This window comes from Tachysurus fulvidraco, chromosome 24, assembly GCF_022655615.1.
Source record: "Tachysurus fulvidraco isolate hzauxx_2018 chromosome 24, HZAU_PFXX_2.0, whole genome shotgun sequence".
Classification (NCBI taxonomy): Eukaryota; Metazoa; Chordata; class Actinopteri; order Siluriformes; family Bagridae; genus Tachysurus; species Tachysurus fulvidraco.
In genome coordinates, this window is record NC_062541.1 from 4,543,802 (window position 1) to 4,565,599 (window position 21,798).

Genomic DNA, 21,798 nt, shown 5'->3' on the forward strand with positions numbered 1-21,798 from the left:
TTGTGAATGCCGTATAGTGACGTGTTCCAGGTACAACACGAATCGCTGAATGTTACAGCACAAGCATATAGAAACCCCTTTATTCGTTACCGGCCCATAAAGGGTGCTGACTTATTTGCAGAGACTGTCGGTCACATGCTGGGGTTTTCCTCCTCCTCACGTGTTCCTGTGTTGAAAGGACAGTCTGTGAAGGAAGACTGAACTGGAAACCGAAACACACACGCACGGTTTCATGAGCCAAAATGCCATAAATTTCTTCGCCGGACTATAACGAGAGTCTATAATTTATCCTATCAGGGTGGGGTACGATTTCCAGAAAAGTGTGTGTATAGAGGATGTCCATGCTTCTTTATGATGTCTGTGTAGTCATTGCACTAGTAGCTCATATGACCGAAACGCACATGTGCCTGGAACTCGTATTTAATCTCGAGTCACGTCTCTGCCATCTTTTTGATTTTTTTTTCTTTTTCTTTCAGATTCTTTCCTTTTTTTTTTTTTTAAGGTAGAACTGAAGTTTTGTTGTAGTGGGAAATGATAGAAAAGCAGGAACACTTTCTGAGCTGTCTTTAAACTTTTTATAAGCTTGTCAGCATGTAAGGGAGATATGTATATTATACTGGGGTTATTCCTAGTATTCAAAATGCAGCATATTCTTTTCAGACACTCGTACACACAGGCTGTAAAAACAAACAAAATCAATTTAAAACTAAAATCTCAGAGGTAACGATCACGGTACGCTACCTCATGTCATTAAGGGGCGCCTAAAGGATGTCTTCATCAAAAGGACCGAATCAGAACGTGGCGTATTTACTCACTCAGACAGGAGACAAAGTCGACAGCGACGATAACGTCACGGTTCCCATCCAACTCGGTCAGGGGTCGAGCGCCTTGTAGAAGAGCGCAGCAGCTCGTGACGCTCAATAAAATCCCACCTCCTGCTGCATTTCTGTTCTGCAGACCTGGATTATGATCCTTTAACTCATTTATGCTCGTTAGTGTCATGTAAAAGTAAATTTCCGGAAACTTTCCACGGGACCTTAATCTGAAGAATTTTGGAAATATTCCAAATTGGAAACTTTATGGAATTTACAGGAATGTATGGAAATTAGTTATAAATATAGGGAAATTTGTATGAACTATATCATATACAAACATAAACATTTTGTTTGGTCATAAGCAGACATGACTGCAAGGTAATACACATTTTTAAAAATGACGTCTTGACCGATTTAAGTGCAAGTAGAACTTCTTCGATTCTTTCATCGAGTGACACACAAGCATAATAAACATTATTATGCTTGTAATAAACATCATAAACTTAATAACTGTAATAAACATATCTCCCTATGATTGCTGTAATCTATTCTAATTAGTAAGGTAGTTAAGTTTAGGTATTAGGTACAATTAAGAATGTAGAATGAGGTAATGCAGAACAAGGCATTAATATGTGCTTAATAAGTACTAATAAGTAGCCAATATTCTATTAATATTTATGCTGATCAGCAACTAGTTAAATGACCCTAAAATAGTGTTACTGTGCATGCTATGGAAGAATGTAAGTACATGCAGGAGGTTTGGCCTCAATGGCCCACCAGTAAGCAGTGTGCTGTGTGCAAGTGACCGAGGAATGCAGGGTACAAACTTAAATTGCATTAAATCTTGTTGTTTTAAACAAAATTATGCTGCAATTGTTTTTAGCTACATTTTAAGTTCCTTGTTATTGGCAACTCTGCATTATTTCATTTTTATTTATTTATTTATTTATTTATTTATTTATTTATTTATTTTACAATTCCCAGTTTATTCCCATATATTCCCGTCAATTCCCATGGAAAGTTTCCAGCCTTGAAAATTCCTGGAATTTTGCAACCCTATGTAAAAGCCCCAGTTCTGGATTATTCCAGATGTGCACGTTAATTGTACTTGCTAGAAAGCTTGTGTAATAATTTGCAAACACATCACCTGTATTAAAGGACAGGTATTCATGCACAAATACCTGCTGTTAGAGATTTGGGTGTAACTGATGAATATTTACATTACACCAGGACAATGAAATCCTCTCAGAGTCAAGCTCTGCGTACTGGTTGTTTCAACATGGGCAATTTAGGTGACGTAATTACTATCGTGGTTCTGGCCACACCCACTTACACGTGCCAACATTTTCATTCGCTTTGGTTTTCCTGTTCACCCAAAACAAATTTTCCTAAACAGGTTGCAAATCCCCTTTCCACTGTTTTTTTTTTTTTTGGTGCGGACATAAAAAACAAAACCCTGACAAAACGGTGCGAATCCGATGGGAAATGCGGTGGATGTCTGGTGTGGTGGTCTGCTTATATTGCAGCAGATCGTCGAAGATCAAAGTGTTTAATTTACTAACTTCATTAACGACACGGTCGAACCGACGCGGTACAACGTGAACAGTTTGTGTCTGTTCTCACTTGTTATAGCGACTATAGAGACAGACTTTCTCTCAAAATAAAAAAATGAAACACACAAAATTTCAAAACTCTTATTTTAGTCTTAGGTTCTGTACCGTGTCCTGGCGTATGAGCCGTTACTATAGAAACAATAATGTAATCCTAGAACGAGAGCCTCAATATGGACCCAAAGTTCATGCAACTGCTGGAACTGTTATAGAATCATCATTTAGTTTGTGTAAAGTATAAATATCAGAATCGAAAATGTGAAAGGTTAAAATTAGACCGGGACGCTCAACGCTCTCGTCTTCTGGAACGCTATAAATAAATGTCAGACAGTCGTCAGAGTTATTAGTCACTTCTGCATGTCGGTGAAACATCCTGCATGCGGTGGTGTGTTTACGTTAACGTGAGCTGAAATGTTTTTGTTTCAGGTTACAACTTGTTAACTTGGCGTAATAAACGTCCGGCTCGTTTGTTTGAGACGGGGGTCACGCAGTGTGTGCATGGGGATTAAATAAGCTTGTGTTTTTATTCTCTGGCACACGATTGGTCGGATGTGCGGTAGAGCGACCGATCGACCGTAACACTCTGGAGACTAAACATCAGGGGACGCTGAGGGCGACTGCTGGTGCTCCACCGTGCCGGTGTGTGACTGCTGTGTCATCCCTGGATACATGCGTTCAGACGACAGATGGGGAGTGTGTGTGTGTGTGTGGAGTGGATTATGTTCTGAGCAGATGGGAGGAGAGAAGTTTTTCCACTCCTCTTCATTACAGCAGGATTAGATATATGAAGCAGATGAAATGGCTTTGAGTTGTCTCCCCCCCCCCCCTTTTCTGCTATAATTCTTGTTACTCATTATCTCACTATCACCTGCTTCTGGTGCGTGCATGTGTGTGTGCATGAGAACATGTGCGCTCGCACTCCTGTAGGATTCTTGTTAGTTCTGGCTGCTCACTTGATTAATGACCTCAGAAGTCTGACGGCGTTTCCTCAGACACACTTATTTTCTTTCATGTCCTTCTGCCTACGACTCTTCCTGCTACAACTACCAACCCCCAACCGCATTGCGTCCTCTATCTGTTCCTCTACAAACAGTCACACACGCGCGCGTGCGTACGCACACACGCACCAATCGTGCCCAAATGTTAGCTGTGCGTGGTGTTCCAGCTCCTCTTGAATCTCTCAGGTTCCCAGCTGCCTCTTTGTCACCCCGGCAGCTGCTGTATTGTCACGGGGAAAGATGCATATGGCACGTGGACTGATTGCACCCTGGACCTTGGTGTGTGTGTGAGGGAGCGTGTGTGGGGGAGGGAACAGGCTTCACAAAAGGTTGTGATCACACATGAAATCAGATACACTATCTTCTGAGCTGTTGGATGTCGGAGCTTTTTGTTTATGGAGGCGGTGCGAGCGAACATGGCCGACGTGCTCCGGCGATGGCGTCCGCTTTAATGACTGGTTTGGGTCAAAGGTCACAGGCTCCTCCCAGTGCAGCAGTGGCATTTGCCCAGGTGCAGTAAAGTAATTAGTTGCACAGCTACAGAGAACGGTGTCGATGGGTTATAGTGCGAAGGTTCTATCTATCTAAAAATAGTCTGTCAGTAATTTATTTTTAGCGTTTCTATAAAACGTACATATAGAATTATTATTACTAGTATCGGTATTTTATTTAATTGCGAAGTAGAATTTGTCATTTAATTTTAAAATATTTAAGAATTAAATAAGAAATTTATTTTTAACGGTAGAAAAATTCATTTTGCAGGTGTTCCACAAGATTTATTTATTTATTTATTTATTTTAATCAGTAAATCACTCCCTTTGGTCTAGTTTCTGTTTGTAAACTAAAACATTGTGATGTAAATTATTGTGTAAAGCATGTTCAGGTGTGAGCGAGTTTATCACATGATCTACGCTTAGTAGCATCAGTTTCTCTCGCTGCTATGGAAAATTGGAACTTGGCATATTACAGATGTGCTTCGGGGGGGGGGTATATGAGAGAGAGAGAGAGATTGACAATGAGAGAGAGATTGACAATGAGAGCGAGAGAGATTGACAATATGAGAGAGAGAGAGAGAGAATATGAGAGAGAGAGATTGACAATATGAGAGAAAGAGAGAGATTGACAATGAGAGGGAGAGAGCGACAATATGAGAGAGAGAGAGAGAGAGAGAGATTGACAATATGAGAGAAAGAGAGAGATTGACAATGAGAGAGAGAAATTGATGATATGAGAGATTCTAACACACAGGGAGGGAAGGCAAGAGGGCGGTTGGTCATTTGGGGTTTATTTCAGGAAGAACAAGATGAAGGATGTAAGAGTTAGATGAGAAAAGTCTCACATCTGTCCCTGTAGTTCTATATCTGTTTGTGGTGGGGTGTGTAAGTGTAACCTTAACCCCAGCCTTTCTGTAATTCCCCGTCCTCCTCCATCTCTCTCACTCACTCCATCATCCCTGTGGGTTCGGCAGAGAGACTCCCACCTTTTTATTGTCCGAGCGAATGATAACGGCTCATTACGTGTGAACGTGTGTGTAGCATTCGAGCGTGATTAGATTAGTGTTTGTAAAAACGATTACAGGCCAACATCATTTCTTACTTGAATTAAATTTCTTTAATAAAACCCCCTTCTGATGAATATCGTCATTCTGTCTCATGCATGATCCTGCCGGTAAAGCGGAGCACAGGATTATCATTTTAGTGCTATTAGATTTGGGCGTCCCCCACACCACTTCCCCATGGACACGAGACGTCTGTCAATAACGCCGTTCCTCTCATGGATGAGCAAAACTACAAACACAGCGAACATATCATTGTCTTCTAGTTTTAATAATAAGAACAATAACATTATTATTATTATAACTAATGCTCATCAGCTGCAGTTTGGCATGTGGATATTAAAATGGGAAAAACCTGTCAGGAAACTTTTAGGGTATTTTGAACACATGATCAGGTTTACTGGCGAAAGCACTCGTGCCCATCCCAGGGAGCTCTCCCAGTACTATGGATAATGGAGTAACGTTTGGACTCACACACGCAGGAAAGTGCCGTCGTAGGAAAATAGTCAACGACGAAGCAGCGTCATAAAGAATGAACTTTGTTGCCAAGAATGCTTGCGGATAGACATGAAAAATAAATAAATTGTATGTACAGTTGTGCTATAGATGGTAGAATGGAATAGAATGAGATGCAGGGATGTACTAGGACAGAGACGGTAAGAATTACATGTAAGGTTATTCCACATTGTTATTGCGTAATGGTGGAATGTTTAACTGTTCATGAGGTTGATTGTCTGGGGGAAGAAGCTGTTCTTGTGTCTGGTTGTGCTGGTATTTCGGGCTCTGTAGCATCGGCCAGATGGGAAAAGTACAAAAAGCGGATGACTTGGATGTGAGAGATCCTGGGTGATTTTCTGAGCCCTTTTTCCTCAGTCTGGATATATACAGTTCTTGAAGGGTGGGTATGGGGAGCACCAATAATCCTCTCAGCAGTCCGAACCGTTCTCTGTAGTCTGGTGTTTGGGTTTGTTACTGAGCCAAAACCAGACAAGTCTGTTTATTCCCTTTTTTTTTTTTTGAACGAGACGTACTTTTGTATCTGTTTCTAGTTACTTTTAAAGTTCACAGGTGTTTGCAGACCAGGTCGGTTGTTCTTTATCGCTTACGTTACAGCAGCTATAAACCGGTGCGTCTCTTTCACTCATCCCCGAGAAACAGAGATTCGTGTGTTCGGAAAACTCCTTTTATGGACGTTAAACGCATCTCCTTACAGGAACATCACCTCATGGTAATGTTTTTAGTTCGCAAACAAGTTCACGTACAAGTTGTTACCATAGAAACGAGTTAAAGCACAAACCGGTCAGCACAATCCAGAGCACTTCATCCTAAGGTTATGGATCTGTGGACACGTCTCCATAGCCAGATCACCCACTCCTTCCCCTGAGGTCCCACAGGTTCGCTTTGGCACGTTCACGTTCTCACGCCTCCATCACTAATCACACCCATATGTTCTTTACTTGCGGGACGCCGGTCCGGTCCAACACAGTTCTTTTCTTCCTTCATGTAACACACCCGGTTGCGTGTTTCCACGGTGACCTGCGCCTTCGCGTTCGTCAACAGAGAGTGCGGCGTTTGAGGAGCTCCGTGAGAGTAAAGGGATTTAGCCGTGTCACGATGATGTGAGAAACGTTTGTGTAGACAGATGGCAGCTTGATTAGAAGAGGGAAGTGGAAAGAGATGCCTTCTGGGAGAATAATTTCATCTCCCTCCCTCGCTCTTTCTTTCTGTAACACACACACACACATCCATCCGTCTATAATTCAGTCCCTCTGACAGTGAGTTGGGGTTCCCTCTGTGCTGTCTGACATAACAGGAAACGGAAACGGCGTTTACTAGCGCAACGAGACTTTAACCTGAAATGTCTGTTTTTTTCTATTTTTTTTTTTCCGCTGATGACTGTTGTGCAGGAGAAATAAAATAAGCTCCACCTTTCTCTGTTTTACGTATCTCTCTCCATTGTACACGTTAGACGGCTTTTGCAGAAAGGTTCCTCTTTTGTGCCACTGCCGTAGTCTAGACTCGTGTGTTTGTGTGCGTGCGTGTTTGTAGTTAAGATAAGGAGGGACCTTGCTTTGGTTCGAGCCGAAGCTAAAAAGGAATTGGGCAGGGGGAAGGGAGGACTGAATGGTAGTATGGAAGCAGGGGGGTGGGGGAGATGAGGTGTGTGTGTGTGTGTGTGTGAGAGAGAGTGAGTAGTGTGGCGGGAGAGAGAAAGAGAAGCTGGGAGGGTGGAGAGACCTCCAGCTATTGATGGGTGAAGAAGGGAGGGGTTGAGTGAGGAACGAACGAGTAAGCAGAGAGTGTGCGTGTGTGTGAGAGAGGGAGAGAGAGAGTGCAGAGGGAGGGGGGTGTGTGTGTGTGTGTGGGCAGGGACTATTCTGAATGAGGAAGCGGCAGAGCCATTTTCACCGTTGAGCAAGAGCACGCTGCTGTTTCGGGAGAGAGGAGGGAAAAAAGAAGGCTCAGTTTCTGGATTTTTTTTTTCTTTCCAAAGCGTCTTTCTCTCTCTCTTTCTCTTTCTCTTTCCGTCCCTGTGTCCGGGTGTCGAATGAGCGGGGCTTTCAGCGGTGGGACACAATGGGGCAAAGTGCCTGTGGCGACTGGGCCGTTGTCCTCCTGAGAGGGGGAGGGGGAACAGAGAAGACCGGCGCACAGAGCTAACACAGCTAGCCGGCCTCAGGCCTCTTCTACCCGCGTTCTCTTCTCTCAACCTCTCTTTCATGCTCTCTCTCTCTCTCTCTCTCTCTCTCTCTCTCTCTCTCTCTCTCACTCTCTCTCTCCCTCTCTCGTAAAGGTGAACAGGAGATCTCTCTTTTCTGGACTTCTCTCAGGACTTAAAATCTTCACTACTCTCAGGATTATTGTGGACTTCCTGCGGATTTAACATGTGTTCAGCACAGTGGATCTCGGGACACATTTATCTGAACTGGAGATTTGAAAGCTAGCTGTGCTCATGTTTTGGGATTAGTGATCCATTTAAAAAAAAAAAAAAGTTCACCTCCTTTTTTTTTTGTTCCTTTCGGTTTTGTTCTGGAGACAGGACCCTATAAATGGATTACAGGATGCATTCCAAGTCCAATGATTTGCTGGATTTTCAGACACTGGATGCCCTTTTGGAAAAAATTGCACATTATTCCGCAGCTGTAAAAAGGTAACGTGTCAACTTTTTTTTTTTTATTTCCTTTTTTTGTTTGTGTGTAGCTTTATAAGCCTTCATGCCTTCACATAACCCTTTCCCTAACACTTCCCTAACCAGGTTTATTTGTAGAACTGATCAGAACGTAGTTACCGTGCGAGAGAATGAGCAGCGTTTGTTACGTGGGATTTAGATTTAAGAGACTTTTTGAAAACACTTTCCTTTCTAGGAGTTTTTTATATGTATTAGACAAAATGGCTTCAAAAAAGAAAAAGTGTTCATTGTTAGCAAGGAAAGCTAAAGAAAAAAAAGCCCTGGCCAGGCAGCCTCCTGGTGAGAGAGGGTGTGTGTATGTATGTGTGTGTGTGTGTGTGTGCATGTAGGAGTGTGTATGAGTAAGCCAGGGGGAGGGGGGGGGTGCTTTCAGAGCAAGATGGGGGTGGCGTATTTGTTGTGGCAGCAGCCAAAGGTTTTGGAAACCGCTCCCAGCTCAACCCATGAGTGCGTCTACGTATTTATTTATTTATGTATGTATACGTACGCATCATTTTTTTTTCGAACCTACTTCATGTTTACGTAAACCCTTTATTTACCCTAACACTCAATCTTAAACGTCGTTTTCCCGTACCGGCCGAGTCCTGTTCCGTAAACAATACGGGAAGAGAAAAAAAACACTGAGGAAAATGTGACGCAAGACGTGACTACATGGAACTTTTCATCCTCGTTTGCTGGTATTGAGTGACGGTTTTAAAGGCGAGATGTAACCCCCGGCTGTGAACGGCGGCTGACCTTTTTCATCGCACGGAGCGTGACGAGGCTCATCTTTTGTCAGAGCCGCATCGAGTCGGACTGATGCAAACGCGCGGAACGTTGCAACAGTCACTCGGTGGAAAAAGTTCATGACAGAGGAGCATAGTGCACACGCTGCTCTCCTACTGACCGGCTCATAATGGCCACTCTGACTTTTTTTTTTCCCCCCACCACAACTGTGGATTTATTTCTGTCTGTGTGTGTGTGGGTGTCTGGAGGTCAAACAAGCAAATAAAACATACCGATACACTTTTTTTATTTTGGTTCACATTAGAAATAAAATCCTCCTAATCCCACATCCAGATCTTCCAGATATACAGAAGCTTGAAGAGCATCTTTAGGGTTTAGCCTTTAGGTTCCCGGGGGATCGACATCCGGAGCAGCAATTTTTCTGTGTAAGCTTTCAACCAACTAACAAACCAACCATCCTTTATTATTCTATGTTCGAGCGAACCTTTTTTTTTTTTTTTTTTTCCTCTCTTCTGGAAGTCCCCCATGAATGATTAATTATTTACTGTTAGTTACTGAGAGCGTCCATTTTTTATTTTTTTTTCCCTCTCTCTTTGTGAAAGCTTTCTTTTTCATGTGGTCGTACTTCGGCTTGGCTGCATTACAGAACCAGATTTCCTGGGTTTTTTTTTTTTGGGTCTTCATGCTCACGCCAGCTTTAAAGCCACTTCCTCTTTCACCAAGCATTCCACAGGAGTTTTCAATGATTTATTCCAAGGTCAAAGGTCAACGCTTATTCCAGAGAGGCTTTGCTGAGGAAGGAAATGCAGCAGGGGGAGGTTTTTAACAGCCGTTAGGAAACGCCTCCGCTGGTGTATTCAGACTTTTCTTTTTCTCTTCAGTAGCTGTAAATAAGCCAAGCGTGCATGACTGGATCGTTCTTGCTGGCATCATGTTTATTTAGGTCTCTAAGACACACACACACTCGCACAGCAGGAATGATCTAATGCAGTGTATCTGGGTGTTTTCCATCACATCTGTAATGAACGAGATCAATAAAAACGTAACTTGTATAAAATAAATCCATGGCTGTTTAACTTAAACACTCAGAATGCATACTTTCTTAAATCGAACGTTTTAGGAGGTCACAGGCGTGTGTGTGTGAGAGAGAGAAGTGTTTTTAAATGAACTTTAATCCAACTTTCAGACACAGACCAAAAGCTGTTTACTCTCACCATCCTGAACGTTTTTTTGTGGTGTCTTTGGTGTGCAGAGTGAATCAGTGTTTGCTTCGTCATACTGATTGGTAGAAACAACCACAAACGCTTTCCTCTTAGGGGGGGAGGGGGGAGGAAATGGTTCCGTGTTTCACAGCAGCAATTTAGAGCAACACCTCGACTTGAAATTTCCCCAGAATTACTTTTTTTTTTTTTCCTTTCCTGGTCAACTTTACAAGATGATGATGATGATGATCTATGTGACAGAACCTTTCCTGTAGATTATTTGGCGTCCGCCCGTCAGACCGGTTCACAAAGACGCTTTACATTGAAATCCACACATTAAGCCTGTCTGTAGTTTTGCCCGTAGCTCTTCGGCACGTCTACAAGAGCATTTATACAAGTCTCTTCGTGTCACAGTTGAAACTCCTCGCATGTTCGTGTCACACTCGTGAACCGGTAGTGTGAACATGAAGAATTTCACCGAACCGATTACCAAAATGTGTCCGAATCGAACACAGAGTTTAAGGCTGGTTATTTCTAGCAAACCAAATGCCGCATTCCGTCGCGGGACGCGTCGCTATCAACTGAAACGTATTCAGTTCAAGTTTATTCGTATGGCGCTTTTTTACAAAGGAGATCGTCTCAAATCAGCTTCAACATAAACATCGAACAGAAGGTTAATATAAATATTCATAAAATACAAAATTCAATGTTAATATTAATATCTTTTTAAATGTGTTTGTGTTTATCCCCAATGAGCAAGTCTGGGGTGACTGTGGGGAGGAAAAACTCTAAGCCCTATTCGGACGGGACTAGTTTTACGTGGGGACGTGGAGTAATGCAATTTTACCTCAGGACGTCTGTAATATTAATTGGCCAATTCGCACGGGACAAGACTAAGTAAAACTAGCAGAAGTGGGAGGGGTAACTCGCTTTATGCACCACAGTAACCTCCTTGTCATGTGCGTATGACGTCGCTTTCTGTTTCAAGTGCGTCCATGCTTGTAAAACGCGGCAAGAACTACTTTTAAACAGGGAATGGCGGAATTTTACCGTACATATTTACAGCGGGTCTTTTCGGACGGGATTAGTATTACCTGAGGTAATTTTTCCGGACCTTTTTACAGAAGGTAAAAGTCGCCGTAATCTTTACTGGCATTGTCCGTAATGATTACCGAGATGGCACATTCGGATGGGACTAAAATCACAGAGAAGCTCTGGTAATAATCACTTTACCTCCACGTCCCCACGTAAAACTAGTCCCGTCCGAATAGGGCTTTAGACGGTAAAGTAAGGAACCGTGACACACACATGCAGCAGAGAAGAAAGTAAAAAAACAGTCCGACCCCATAGCAGAAATGGTGTGAAGTTTCAGAAGGGATCGTGTAGATGAACACGATCCACTCGTCATGGTGTTAGACGAGTGAAGGAAGAAGCGAGGCGGCTTATTTATACGCGTTCAGGCAAACAGACAGAACTTTTTTTTTTCAACACAAGCGTATCCATAATCGTAGCAGTGCCACTGAATTAAATGGCTAGACAATTAGGTCGGATACCTGATACTCAAATATTCTGTATTGGAAAATCGTGTGTTCGTTGTTCGGTGACCAAAGACGACAAAAAAAAAAAAAAAAAAAATTCCATCCCCAAACACATCAGCGACAAGGTAGTCGTCGTCACTCGGGATCAAATGATCTCTGAGGTAGAAAAAGGAAAAAGCACAGGTGATTTAACTGGGTGGTGGGGGGGGGGATCACAGAGGAGCACCTGAGGAACGGTGGAGTTACCTCACTCAGGTCCAGGTGGAAATCTAATAGATCGAAGAGATACTTTTATTTCTCTTTACACACGTTCCTCCTTCGCATCGTTCCTGTTTTCGGTTTCTGTGGTAAAGTAGGATTTCACAATCGATTGCGTTAATGAGAATCAAATTGTAGCTCGCTGGATAACTCGAAAAAAAGAGTGTTTAGCCCCATACTTTCTATTATTTAATTAGCCTAAAATCGTGTTGCTTTCACCGCCGCCTCCTTTGTTGTCGTACGCGTTTCCGACGTGCAGACGGCAGGTAACTTCATCAAAACACAACTCTCTTGTATTAAACAGGAAGTAGCTCCCAGTCATCCTGTCTTACCTGTCTGTACCTGTTCTGCTTCTGACGTTCTCTCTCTTTCTCTTCGCTCCAGTCTTCCATTAAGCGATTCATCAATCAAAAAAATTGTTTTTTTTTTTTTTTTAAACAATTGCTGACCTTTAACTTTTTTGAGATTAAGAGGCTCGATCAGTTTAAATCTCTAAGCAAGTCTGTTTTAGCTCGCTGACCCTCGTCCCGTCGTCTTCGGTCGCACGTATTTCACAGTGTTGATCACTTTTGATGAAAGTGAGGCGGTGATCAGATAATCATTGACTTGTTCTAGGGCCGATTGCTTGGACGTGATAAGTATCGGGATCAATCGGTAAAGCGTGTTGTAGTGTGTCTGTGTCATCAGTTTAATGGTTTTTATTTCCAGTTGGTTTGTTCTCCTGTTCAGGGTTAAATGTTTTACTTGTAATCAATCAAAAAAAACCCAGAAAACTAATGACTATATTTATTTTTTATACGCACACGAAGATGCCGCACATAAACGCAGCAGCGCGTCGTATAAATCTGATCTTTTTGTCATATCTCGCGCACTCCTACCTCACACCGTATAATTTTACTCCTTTCACAGAGAGGCGGATGTTTAACAGCTCATCAGATTATTTTATGTAAACCATCATAAAGCAAATTAGATGCACACAGTTACACACCATTATGCTCAGGTCAAGCCTTAGTCATTGAAGAAGTAATACTTAGCTTCTAGTCTCTCTTGTGCTTGGCTTAAATATCTTCTGTAGTTGAGCCCATGTTCATTTTGGAGCGCTTTACAGACTAAAAGTCTCTACGCTCGTCTAATGTTAACCTCTCCCTTTCTTTTATCATTGCCGTTCATCTCAGAAAAACCTCACAGGCGAAAATAATTACAAAGGAATCAGGCGCCGTTTAAACCCCCCCACGAAGCAGAGATCTTAAAGGTGCGGTCAGGGGTCAAAAGACCTTTTTTAGTAAAATGCATTCAGAGGAAAAACCTGAGCAACTGCCACTTCAGGTCATGAGACTAGCTCCAGCTGATTTTCACAAAAAAAAACCACCGACCACACCTTTTAATTCTGTTTACACCAAAACATCCGAGGGCGAGTCAAGCGAAAGCCTCGAATCTGATGAAAATCAGACGAACCTACTGGAAAGACTCACAAAATTCTGCACTAAAACGACACAACAAACGAAGTCGGTCTTAATATCTCTAAATATTTTGCATGAACAAATGTTTAAAAAAAAAGTTTCATTCTGTACAGATTTAACACAGCTGTAAACTTTGTCAGAACAACCGGTTTGATGTATTATTAACGGCTCTGACCCGGAGTACAGCGAGCTGCAAAACTTCCATACACTATAATGGGCAGGGAAAAGAAAGAAGGTTTAATACGTCAGTAGACTTGGGCTTTGTGCCATCGTGGTTTTTTTATGGCGTAAGCAAGACACCGATTTTCTCTGATCTTTTATCTTAGGATCTCCATCGTGTCGTCTGATGTTTATCTATACGCGTGTTTTAGAATTCATCCGAGATTTATTCGGATGTTTGTTTGCACAGCGCATCCGTAATCTCGCATCCCGTCCCGTCTCGCCAGCTCGACCTCTTGGTCTCTGCGATGCGATCTGGTTTATTTCAGGACGCTCCTGTTTGTTTTGTGCCTACTTGAAATTCCAGTTTGTTCGGTGTTCTCCGGTTTGGTCGTCAGAACCCTCGTGGCTGTTATCAGTGACGGAGTGGAATTTTTTTTACTTTTTTTTCTTTCTCCCCCGCTCAGCGTTCGTGCTGTGAAACGCTCACTTCCTGCTTTTTCTTGCTTTATACCGGAGCTCTTCTGGGTGTGGAATTATACGGTCATGTGGACCGCCCACCGTTCTCATCACAAGGTGAGTCATGAAGAATGCGGTTAGTCAGAGCCAGTCACTGTGTGTGTGTGTGTGTGTGTGTGTGTGTGTGTGTGTGTGTGTGTGTGTGTGTGTGTGTGTGTGTGTGTGTGTGTGTGTGTGTGTGTGTGTGTGTGTGCGCGCGCGAGTGTCTTCGTGAGAACAGAGAGGTGAGCTGGAAACTCTGTTTTTTAGACAGCCCGAGGCTAAAGGCTAAGCACTTTAGTGTGCAGACCGAGTGGGCGGAGTAGAACCGATCTGTCCGCATCGGAGCCTCGACACGTCGACCGACATTCCTCTTACTCTCGCAGAGCTCCGAGTCTTTTACCTCTTCTCTGCCTCGTTAGCTGCGACTTCTCCAGCAACTCCATGTCCCAGACGCTCCTGAGCACCAGGGACGTGTCGGCTGACACTCGGGCTCGCTCTGAATAACCGATTTTGTCCCAAACGCCGATTTAAAAACCAAAAGGAGCAGATTTAATATATACAGTTCAATTCGAACTTTGTGTTTTAATGATTTGCGAACCGACGTCACGAACACCGCTTTATCTCCGACCGTTACAAAGCACAGACACCGACGGCTCCTTCCGTAGATGTTAAACACCTCCTCACAGGAAACTTCACTGTAGTAACCTTTAACTTGCCTCCCCCCCCCTTTCTTCTTTTATTTATTTTTAATCCATTTTCTTGCATTTTAAGAGTCATGATAATTAAATATATATAAATTAGCCTCCAAAACTTTAAATATAAAACCGATTTGATTTTTATATTTATATAAAATATATATTCGCACTCAATTCTTTTCCATTAATTGTAGGAGACCTAAATCGTGATCACAGCCGGTCGGTTAAACCCTGCCACTGATCTTCAGCAGGACAGTTTGTGAACCGTGTGTGAAATCTCACAGTCCCTTTAGCCGAGACTCGTACGTGTTGTTTTGTCTGGTGTCTGAGTGTTCACTTGTTCCTCCTCCTCCTCTTCCTGCTGATTGCTTGACTCCTGTTCCAGGGTTCATCTTCAGGGGAAAATCTGTACTTCATCTCAGCTTTACGAAGTCTGATGACCGAAACGTCGTAAAGCCGTAGTTTGACTTTTTTGTTTTTTCCCGCTTGTCTTTCAAACCTTTTTAAAACCAATCTTTCATTTTAGGTTTTAAACCCGATTGCCCACTCGACTGTTCTTTAGCTCACTGTGTGGTGAACTTTTCTGCTTAGACTGATACTTATCTAAAAACCCACTTCTAGTGTGAAGATAAACAAAAAGGGCTGCGAGTTATTTAAAAGCTTCAGATCTTCAGATCGTGTCGAAGGTCCACACCTACATGGATTTGACCCCTGACCCATCTGAGAAACTTCCGTTTACAAATAACACCACAAACAGGATTTTGGCGGTTGTCTGGATTTCAGGGGAATTTGTCATCACAAGCTGCATCTCAAATCAAGGTTCTGGTCCTTTATCTCGGTCTCGAATCGTCCAGTGGTTTGAGACACGGCGCTAGTTTGTGTAGTCGGTTTGTGGACGCTGTCTCATGGTGCTTTTACTGTCTGTCTGGGTAAAGAATCACACACACGTCCTTCGTGCCGTTACGAAGGCGTCCACAACCGAATAAAGTGCCTAGAATTGTCTTAAGTACCAGTTTTCTGGGTTTTCCTAATCAGTAAATCTTTCTCGAAGGCCTAACAAGAGCTTTTTGAATTTTAAACGAATTTCTTTGTTTCGCGCTTTTAACGACGGACATCGTCTCAGCGTAGTATAGAAGCGGAATAAAAAAATCTAAAACTTTAAATTTAAAGTTTGATATTTATCTCTAATGACAAGCCTGAGGTGACGGCGGTGAGGAAAAACTCCCTGAGATGGTGATCTGAGGAAGCAGAAGTGAACCTCATCCTCATTTGGGTGACACCGGACAGGCAATAATGTGATTTCTACAACAGATTGTAGTCATGTCGAATTTTGCAACCACTTTTAGATGTAAGATGCAGATCATGGCGAGAGTCACGACAACAGGAATATTTTTAAAGACACACACAGTGCATCGAATCGTTAAACATTCGAGCTGGACTCAAAAGTACGATGAACGGCTGAGTGACTGAACAGGAAGTTTTGCCTCTGACGTGCCCCCCGAGGAGACGCTGCATTTAAGTCTCCAGGTGTTATCACACCCTCAATTGTGTAACACCTGTGAGCCACTTGCATGTGGGCAATATGAAGTGTGTATTAACAGCTTTTACATCTTAAGGACAAGCGACGCTTCAGACAAAAGCGACTCCACATCCATCCATCCTTAGCGCTAGTGTTTAATAACAGTGGCCTAAACGTTCTCGCATCCAGAGCTTCACGGTCGTAAAGTTCGTTCCAGTTTTCGACAAACCTGCGGATCTTTTGGGTCTCAGATCTAGAAATAGGTCACCGTGGATGTCGTGAAAATTGAACTCTTTTGTCTTGCTGGCGAGCAAAACGGCGTCTGACTATCGTTCATTTCGCATCACGTGCTTGACGCGGAGCCGCGATTCCATCACGGACGACACGTATAGGCACACGTTCACACGTTACATGCGACTTAAGTAACGCATCTTACTGACCTGTGTGACCAGTCATGAGATGTGTTCTAGAGGAAAGCTTAGAAGGAAGCATTCGAGGTCGTCGGTGTATCGTTGGAGCGTGTGATTCAACGACACGTTCGGCTTCGTACAGAGAACCGTATCAGCCACAAACGACTCCTTTTACATTCAAATCCCATTCCATTAAACTGATTACTGTGTTTTACTGCTGTTGTGTTTCAAGATCTGAGTTTCAAGAAAACCTTCAAAGCTTTATTATTATTTTTTTTTTATGATTTTAATTAAGGTTTTTGCCGACAGAAAAAGAGCCAAAAGCAACGCAAAATATAACAGAGGGACTCTTATAACCACAATTTGTGCGATTATGCAAAAGAAAAAAAAAGGAAAGGGAGAGACAAAACAAAACCAACATATCCTACAAAGTGTAGTTACAACAGTTCTAAAAAGCGGTCGCTACCTCGTCGGTCCTTGTTACTCGTCAGGGGAAAAAATAAAGACCGGTTCCCACATTCTGTCAAATTTTCCAGAGTTCCCAGAGACGGAGTATCTGATTCTTTCCAGATGTAAAGTAGAACTAATTCCAGTTAACCAGTCAGAAAAGAGAGGCCTAACATTTTTCTTCCACAAAAACAGAGTAACTTTCTTAGCCACGACCGCGCAATGTCGGACACGGAGCCGTACCTCCGGGCTGAGAGACTTGAGCTGATCTGACCGACCAAAATATTGCTTTCATCGGATCAGGGAGTAAAACTATATTCTCATTTATCTAATTGTAAATAAACTTTCTCATCCATTAAAAAAAAACATCTGGAAATCTTTCTAGCATGACTAGTTTTTAAACCAGCCAACCCCCAAATTATTCAAACCCAAATCCTCCTCATCTGCGAACGTTATTAAATCACAGAGAAGTCGTTTTATATAACAGTTTGATTCGCTGCTGCATCGTAGAGATACACCGTACTCCCAGTCTGAATAATAAATCTTTTCTGGCCGTGTGCTTCAGAATATAAAATATTCCAGTCGCAGTACGGTCAGAATGGATGTTGCAGCATTAACACAAGCCAGTTCTTTACTCTGCACCATCAGCAGCAGCCCTGCTATCGATCTCTGCCACTCGAGCCTGTAAAGGGTTGAACGCTCGCTCCATTTTCAGCTTTTTAACACCACGATGCAAACCACAAAGAAGTCACAGGATCGTAGACGGTTCACCCGATCCCGTACCGTATCACGATATCAGCGTTTCATATCGGTCGATATCGGTAACTATCGATATTTTTTATGACCCCTTTAAAATAAGGACCAGGAGAAAAATATATTACATTTAAACATTTTTATTTTAAACTCAAATTTCCTCTGATCAGAATCCCCTCAGTTATTAAGACAGAAATTTCAACAACCAGGAAAAGTCAAATAATTATAATGTAAACATAAGTCTAAAGTCAGAATGAACACTTAAGTTTAGTGCTTTAGTTCACTAGCTGTTCACCTTCTGGTGAATAAAGTGTGTAAAATATGTGCAGTGTTTTGTAAACATAAATAAAACTGAGATGCATCAGTAATATGAAAAACAAACCTGATATAGTACAGTAACGTCGATTGAAATATAAAACCTGCAGAAATATAAAATTAGCTGACTTTTCCTCTTTTATTTGCAATTTCCTCGCTCGCTGCGGCTCATTTTCTGCTCATCAGTCGCCGGTTACTGAAGAGGAATCCGGCAGACCAGCACGAGACGACGATATGGAGCAACCAAGCGTGATACTGTTACATGATTGGCTGTTAGCGTTTCACTCCCTACATTGCTAGGTTACCAGACAGCTTCGCAACCTCTGTTTTCTTCCGACGAAGAATAAAAAATATCGAACGTTTTATCGCTCACGTGTCTATCGCGATACATATCGTTATCGCGTTACCACCCAGCCCTAGTTAAGGGGTTTTTTTGCTTTGTTTCCTTTGGGTTTTTTAGCTCTTGCGCTGACTAATCCAGTTCATCAAGCCTTGTGTGAAAGCAGACACATCACTCTAGCTGTGTCATGTGGGTTTCCCTCCAGCTCTGCAAAAAATGCAAATAAAAATCTGCTCACTGAAGCCAAGGTGGGGGAAAAAAGTCATGGGAACATTTTCTTAATAAATAAACGCTAAACAAATGTGGATGTAGTTCACGTTTCAGTGCTATATCCACATTTATAAAAACACAAAGTGGCCACAGAGTAGCTGTGACTCGGAGCGTTACGGAACAGGAAGCCGCGTGGGACATAACGTCGGCGCCGCGTCTCGACGTCGCACCGCTGCTTCGTCTCCTTTCGCTTTTACACCACGATTAGGATGTTCCTCGACTCCTGCTCATTCATTCACTTTCGTTTCTTTTTGCAGATTGTTTTGATAACACCATCAGTGCTAAACCCTAAGCACTTATTTCCCTTTCAGTATCAGCAGCTCGTAGAGAAAGCGCTTCAGTCCCCAGGCTGCCTAGACGCTGTACCCTTTTTATATAGCCACAGCAGCCGCAGCAACAGTTACATAACCCGACATTTCTGTTAAGGTTTGTTTTATGGATCTTACAGCAGTAACCTCTTTTAAGGGCCGTGTAACGTGTCCAACATTTTAACACACGAGTATGTTACAGAAATAAAAATCTTTGACACCGATACTGCGCTCGCTCACTCGTCCGCTCTTAAAGCGGCATCCAGATGCATGCGAACTTACGACGTTATCCGAGTGACTTAAGCTGCACTTAGAAAACCAAAAGACCTTAAACCGGTGCACACAAACACACACAAAAAAAAATAAACAAACGAAAGTCTTTTATGACCTTAATGTGCTCCGCTTTACATCCTCCAGACCGTCGTCTTGTGCATACGAGCTCACAGACGCACACGATCGGCCGGTGATGATGCGATTGACAGGAAGTTTCCTCACAGATAGCGGTCCCTGTCGGCGATACGGCGAACGCTTTGAATTACGGATCACGCATTACACTAAACGGCGCTGCACCTCATGCGAGTGTGTTCAAAGCCGTGACACGTTAACGATGTTAGTGTAGATAGCAGGCTGTGTGGAGCTACTCTAAGTGCTAATTAGCCTCATGCATCAGCACAAACTACTGACTCTGCTCTCAGCAGTGCAACAGGTGAGGACTGTTACACCTGCTGGCGTGAGGCAGCGGTGTTGACTCATTATCTGCACGTCAACACGCGTCATATAATTAACGTCATTCACATTCTATAAACATGACACTCTTTTTCTTTACTTTCTTGTTTTTCTTATTTCTTTATTTCTTTCCTTCTCTCTCTCTCTCTCTCTCTCTCTCTCTCTCTCTCTCTCTCTCCCTCGCGGCAGAAAGCACAGATGATAAACGTTGCCGTTCGACTTCAACACCATCATAAAACATCTAAGATACCGTGTCCTGTACCAGGTTTCATTTCTGTGCTTTGATCAGTTAAAATTGTCTCCTACTCCCAGATGATCTTCAGATAAAAATATTTTATAGCTCACATTCATCGTGATTTCTCAGGGCTTTTATACTTTGTCGTAACTTTAAAAAAAGGCACCCGGTTCGATGTGTACAATCAGGACATAACTCCTGTCCGTATGAGCGGCTGACCAACATCTGGCTTCAGCCCTCTTGGAGTTTCTCAGAGTCTGTGGTCTAGGTGTCCTGAATGAAACTGTGGACAGTCATCTGTTAGTACAGACACCTGAGACACCGCTGACCATTTCCATTTGCAAAACCTGCAGCGGTTCCAAGAAGAATGTCCACGAAAGCCACCTCCACCTTACGTAACTTTTATTAGAGCTCCGTACCAACCTCTTACTTACAAGCTAACCTGGTTTAACTACTCCACAACAGGCCGCATTCTGTATCGATCGTGAACTTCCTGGGTAGAAGTCGAGACCTGTCTACGGAGCTGTTCTTAATTCTTCTCGCCAGGCCTTACGAAAGCAGGCGTCAATGTGGTTTTATTTATTAATCTGGATCTGGGACCGGGAATGACCGGCTGCCTCGTTAGCTGGTAAATTAGCGGTGGAGCAAATCGAGTAGCTTGGCAAGACGTTACGTTTTCCTTTATCCGAGAAATAAAGCACGTCATTATCTGTTTTGAAAAAGTGAAGTCTTTTTTTTTTTTTTTTAGAGGAGGTCTGGCATTTGCGACCGATCGCAAGTGGACTAGCAATTTATTTTTCTTTAACTTGCAACTCTGGATATCAGACGATAATTTGATTCTCACCTTCGCATGGTCACCAGACGGCTTCCAGGAACCGTCAGATAAAGGATTCCTTTAATGCCACACAACAGTGTTGGTGGGGGGGTTTTGGGGGGAGGGGGGAGAGAGAAATGACCTCCAACATTAAACATCGGAAACGTATAAAACACGACGTGCTTGAAATTCATGTTAATGCCCTGTTACTTTTGAGTTGTAGGAGAACTTTTACTCTCTAAGCGATTTCTTGCCCTAACGTCCAGTAGGAATGAACATTGTGGGGTGTTTTTTTTTTTTTTTTTTTTTTAAATGTTTGTTTGTTTTATTAGTCTGAAATAATTTAACACAAATGTAGTATAGCGTCTATGAAAATGTCAGACGGGAAACACACCAAAACACAGACACGCGTATCAGATCGGTTTGTCGTCAGTATAAAGCACCGATGACGCGCATGGCCACGTGCTGAAGTAATGCTGATATGAAGCATCACTCCAGACCGCTTCGAGTCAGGCAGCGAGATCCGCTTACATAACCTCAACGTATCGCGAGCGTGCAACTCCGTGAGCCATTTTCTTAGAGTTCACAGTGACATCCAGTGCATCGTACTACATTTTGTAGCTCGTTGGAAGTCATGTGGCGCACCACCGTCCCCCAGCAGGAAGCTCTGAGTGCTAAATTAGCTTCATCCACCGTCAGAAAGACCTCCGGAATCTAGACGTCGCACGTTCTGGTTGTAGAATTACTTTCTTTCACTCGACGGTCGTAACTTATCACAGGTTTGACTCGCTATAAAAAATCTACATATTACAGAGTAACACTTGGGGGGCATTAACGATAGCAAGCTGAAACGTTGGTGAGATTCTTGATTACTGTGAATTTTATAATGAAGACTTAAAAAAAAAAATCTGTTACAATGATCTTATTCCTCAACCTGGTAAATAAAGTGTCCAG

At 42.7% G+C, this 21,798-nt stretch overlaps 1 protein-coding gene across 15 annotated transcripts in view; it reads left to right on the forward strand.

The window, feature by feature from the left end:
• Positions 1-21,798, forward strand: part of brd4 (bromodomain containing 4) — a 45,069-nt gene that overhangs the window by 6,789 nt on the left and 16,482 nt on the right. For 12 of the 15 annotated variants that reach the window (XM_047807904.1, XM_047807900.1, XM_047807913.1 and 9 more), the window contains exon 3: positions 8,019-8,129. The exons of 2 other annotated variants lie outside the window; for them this stretch is intronic. In XM_047807904.1, coding sequence (XP_047663860.1) covers positions 8,029-8,129 — 101 coding nt within the window. In that variant the 5' untranslated portion in view covers positions 8,019-8,028. Of the gene's footprint in view, positions 1-7,199; positions 8,130-21,798 lie in introns of those variants that run through there. One more of the 15 variants, XM_047807901.1, reaches the window with a different exon arrangement.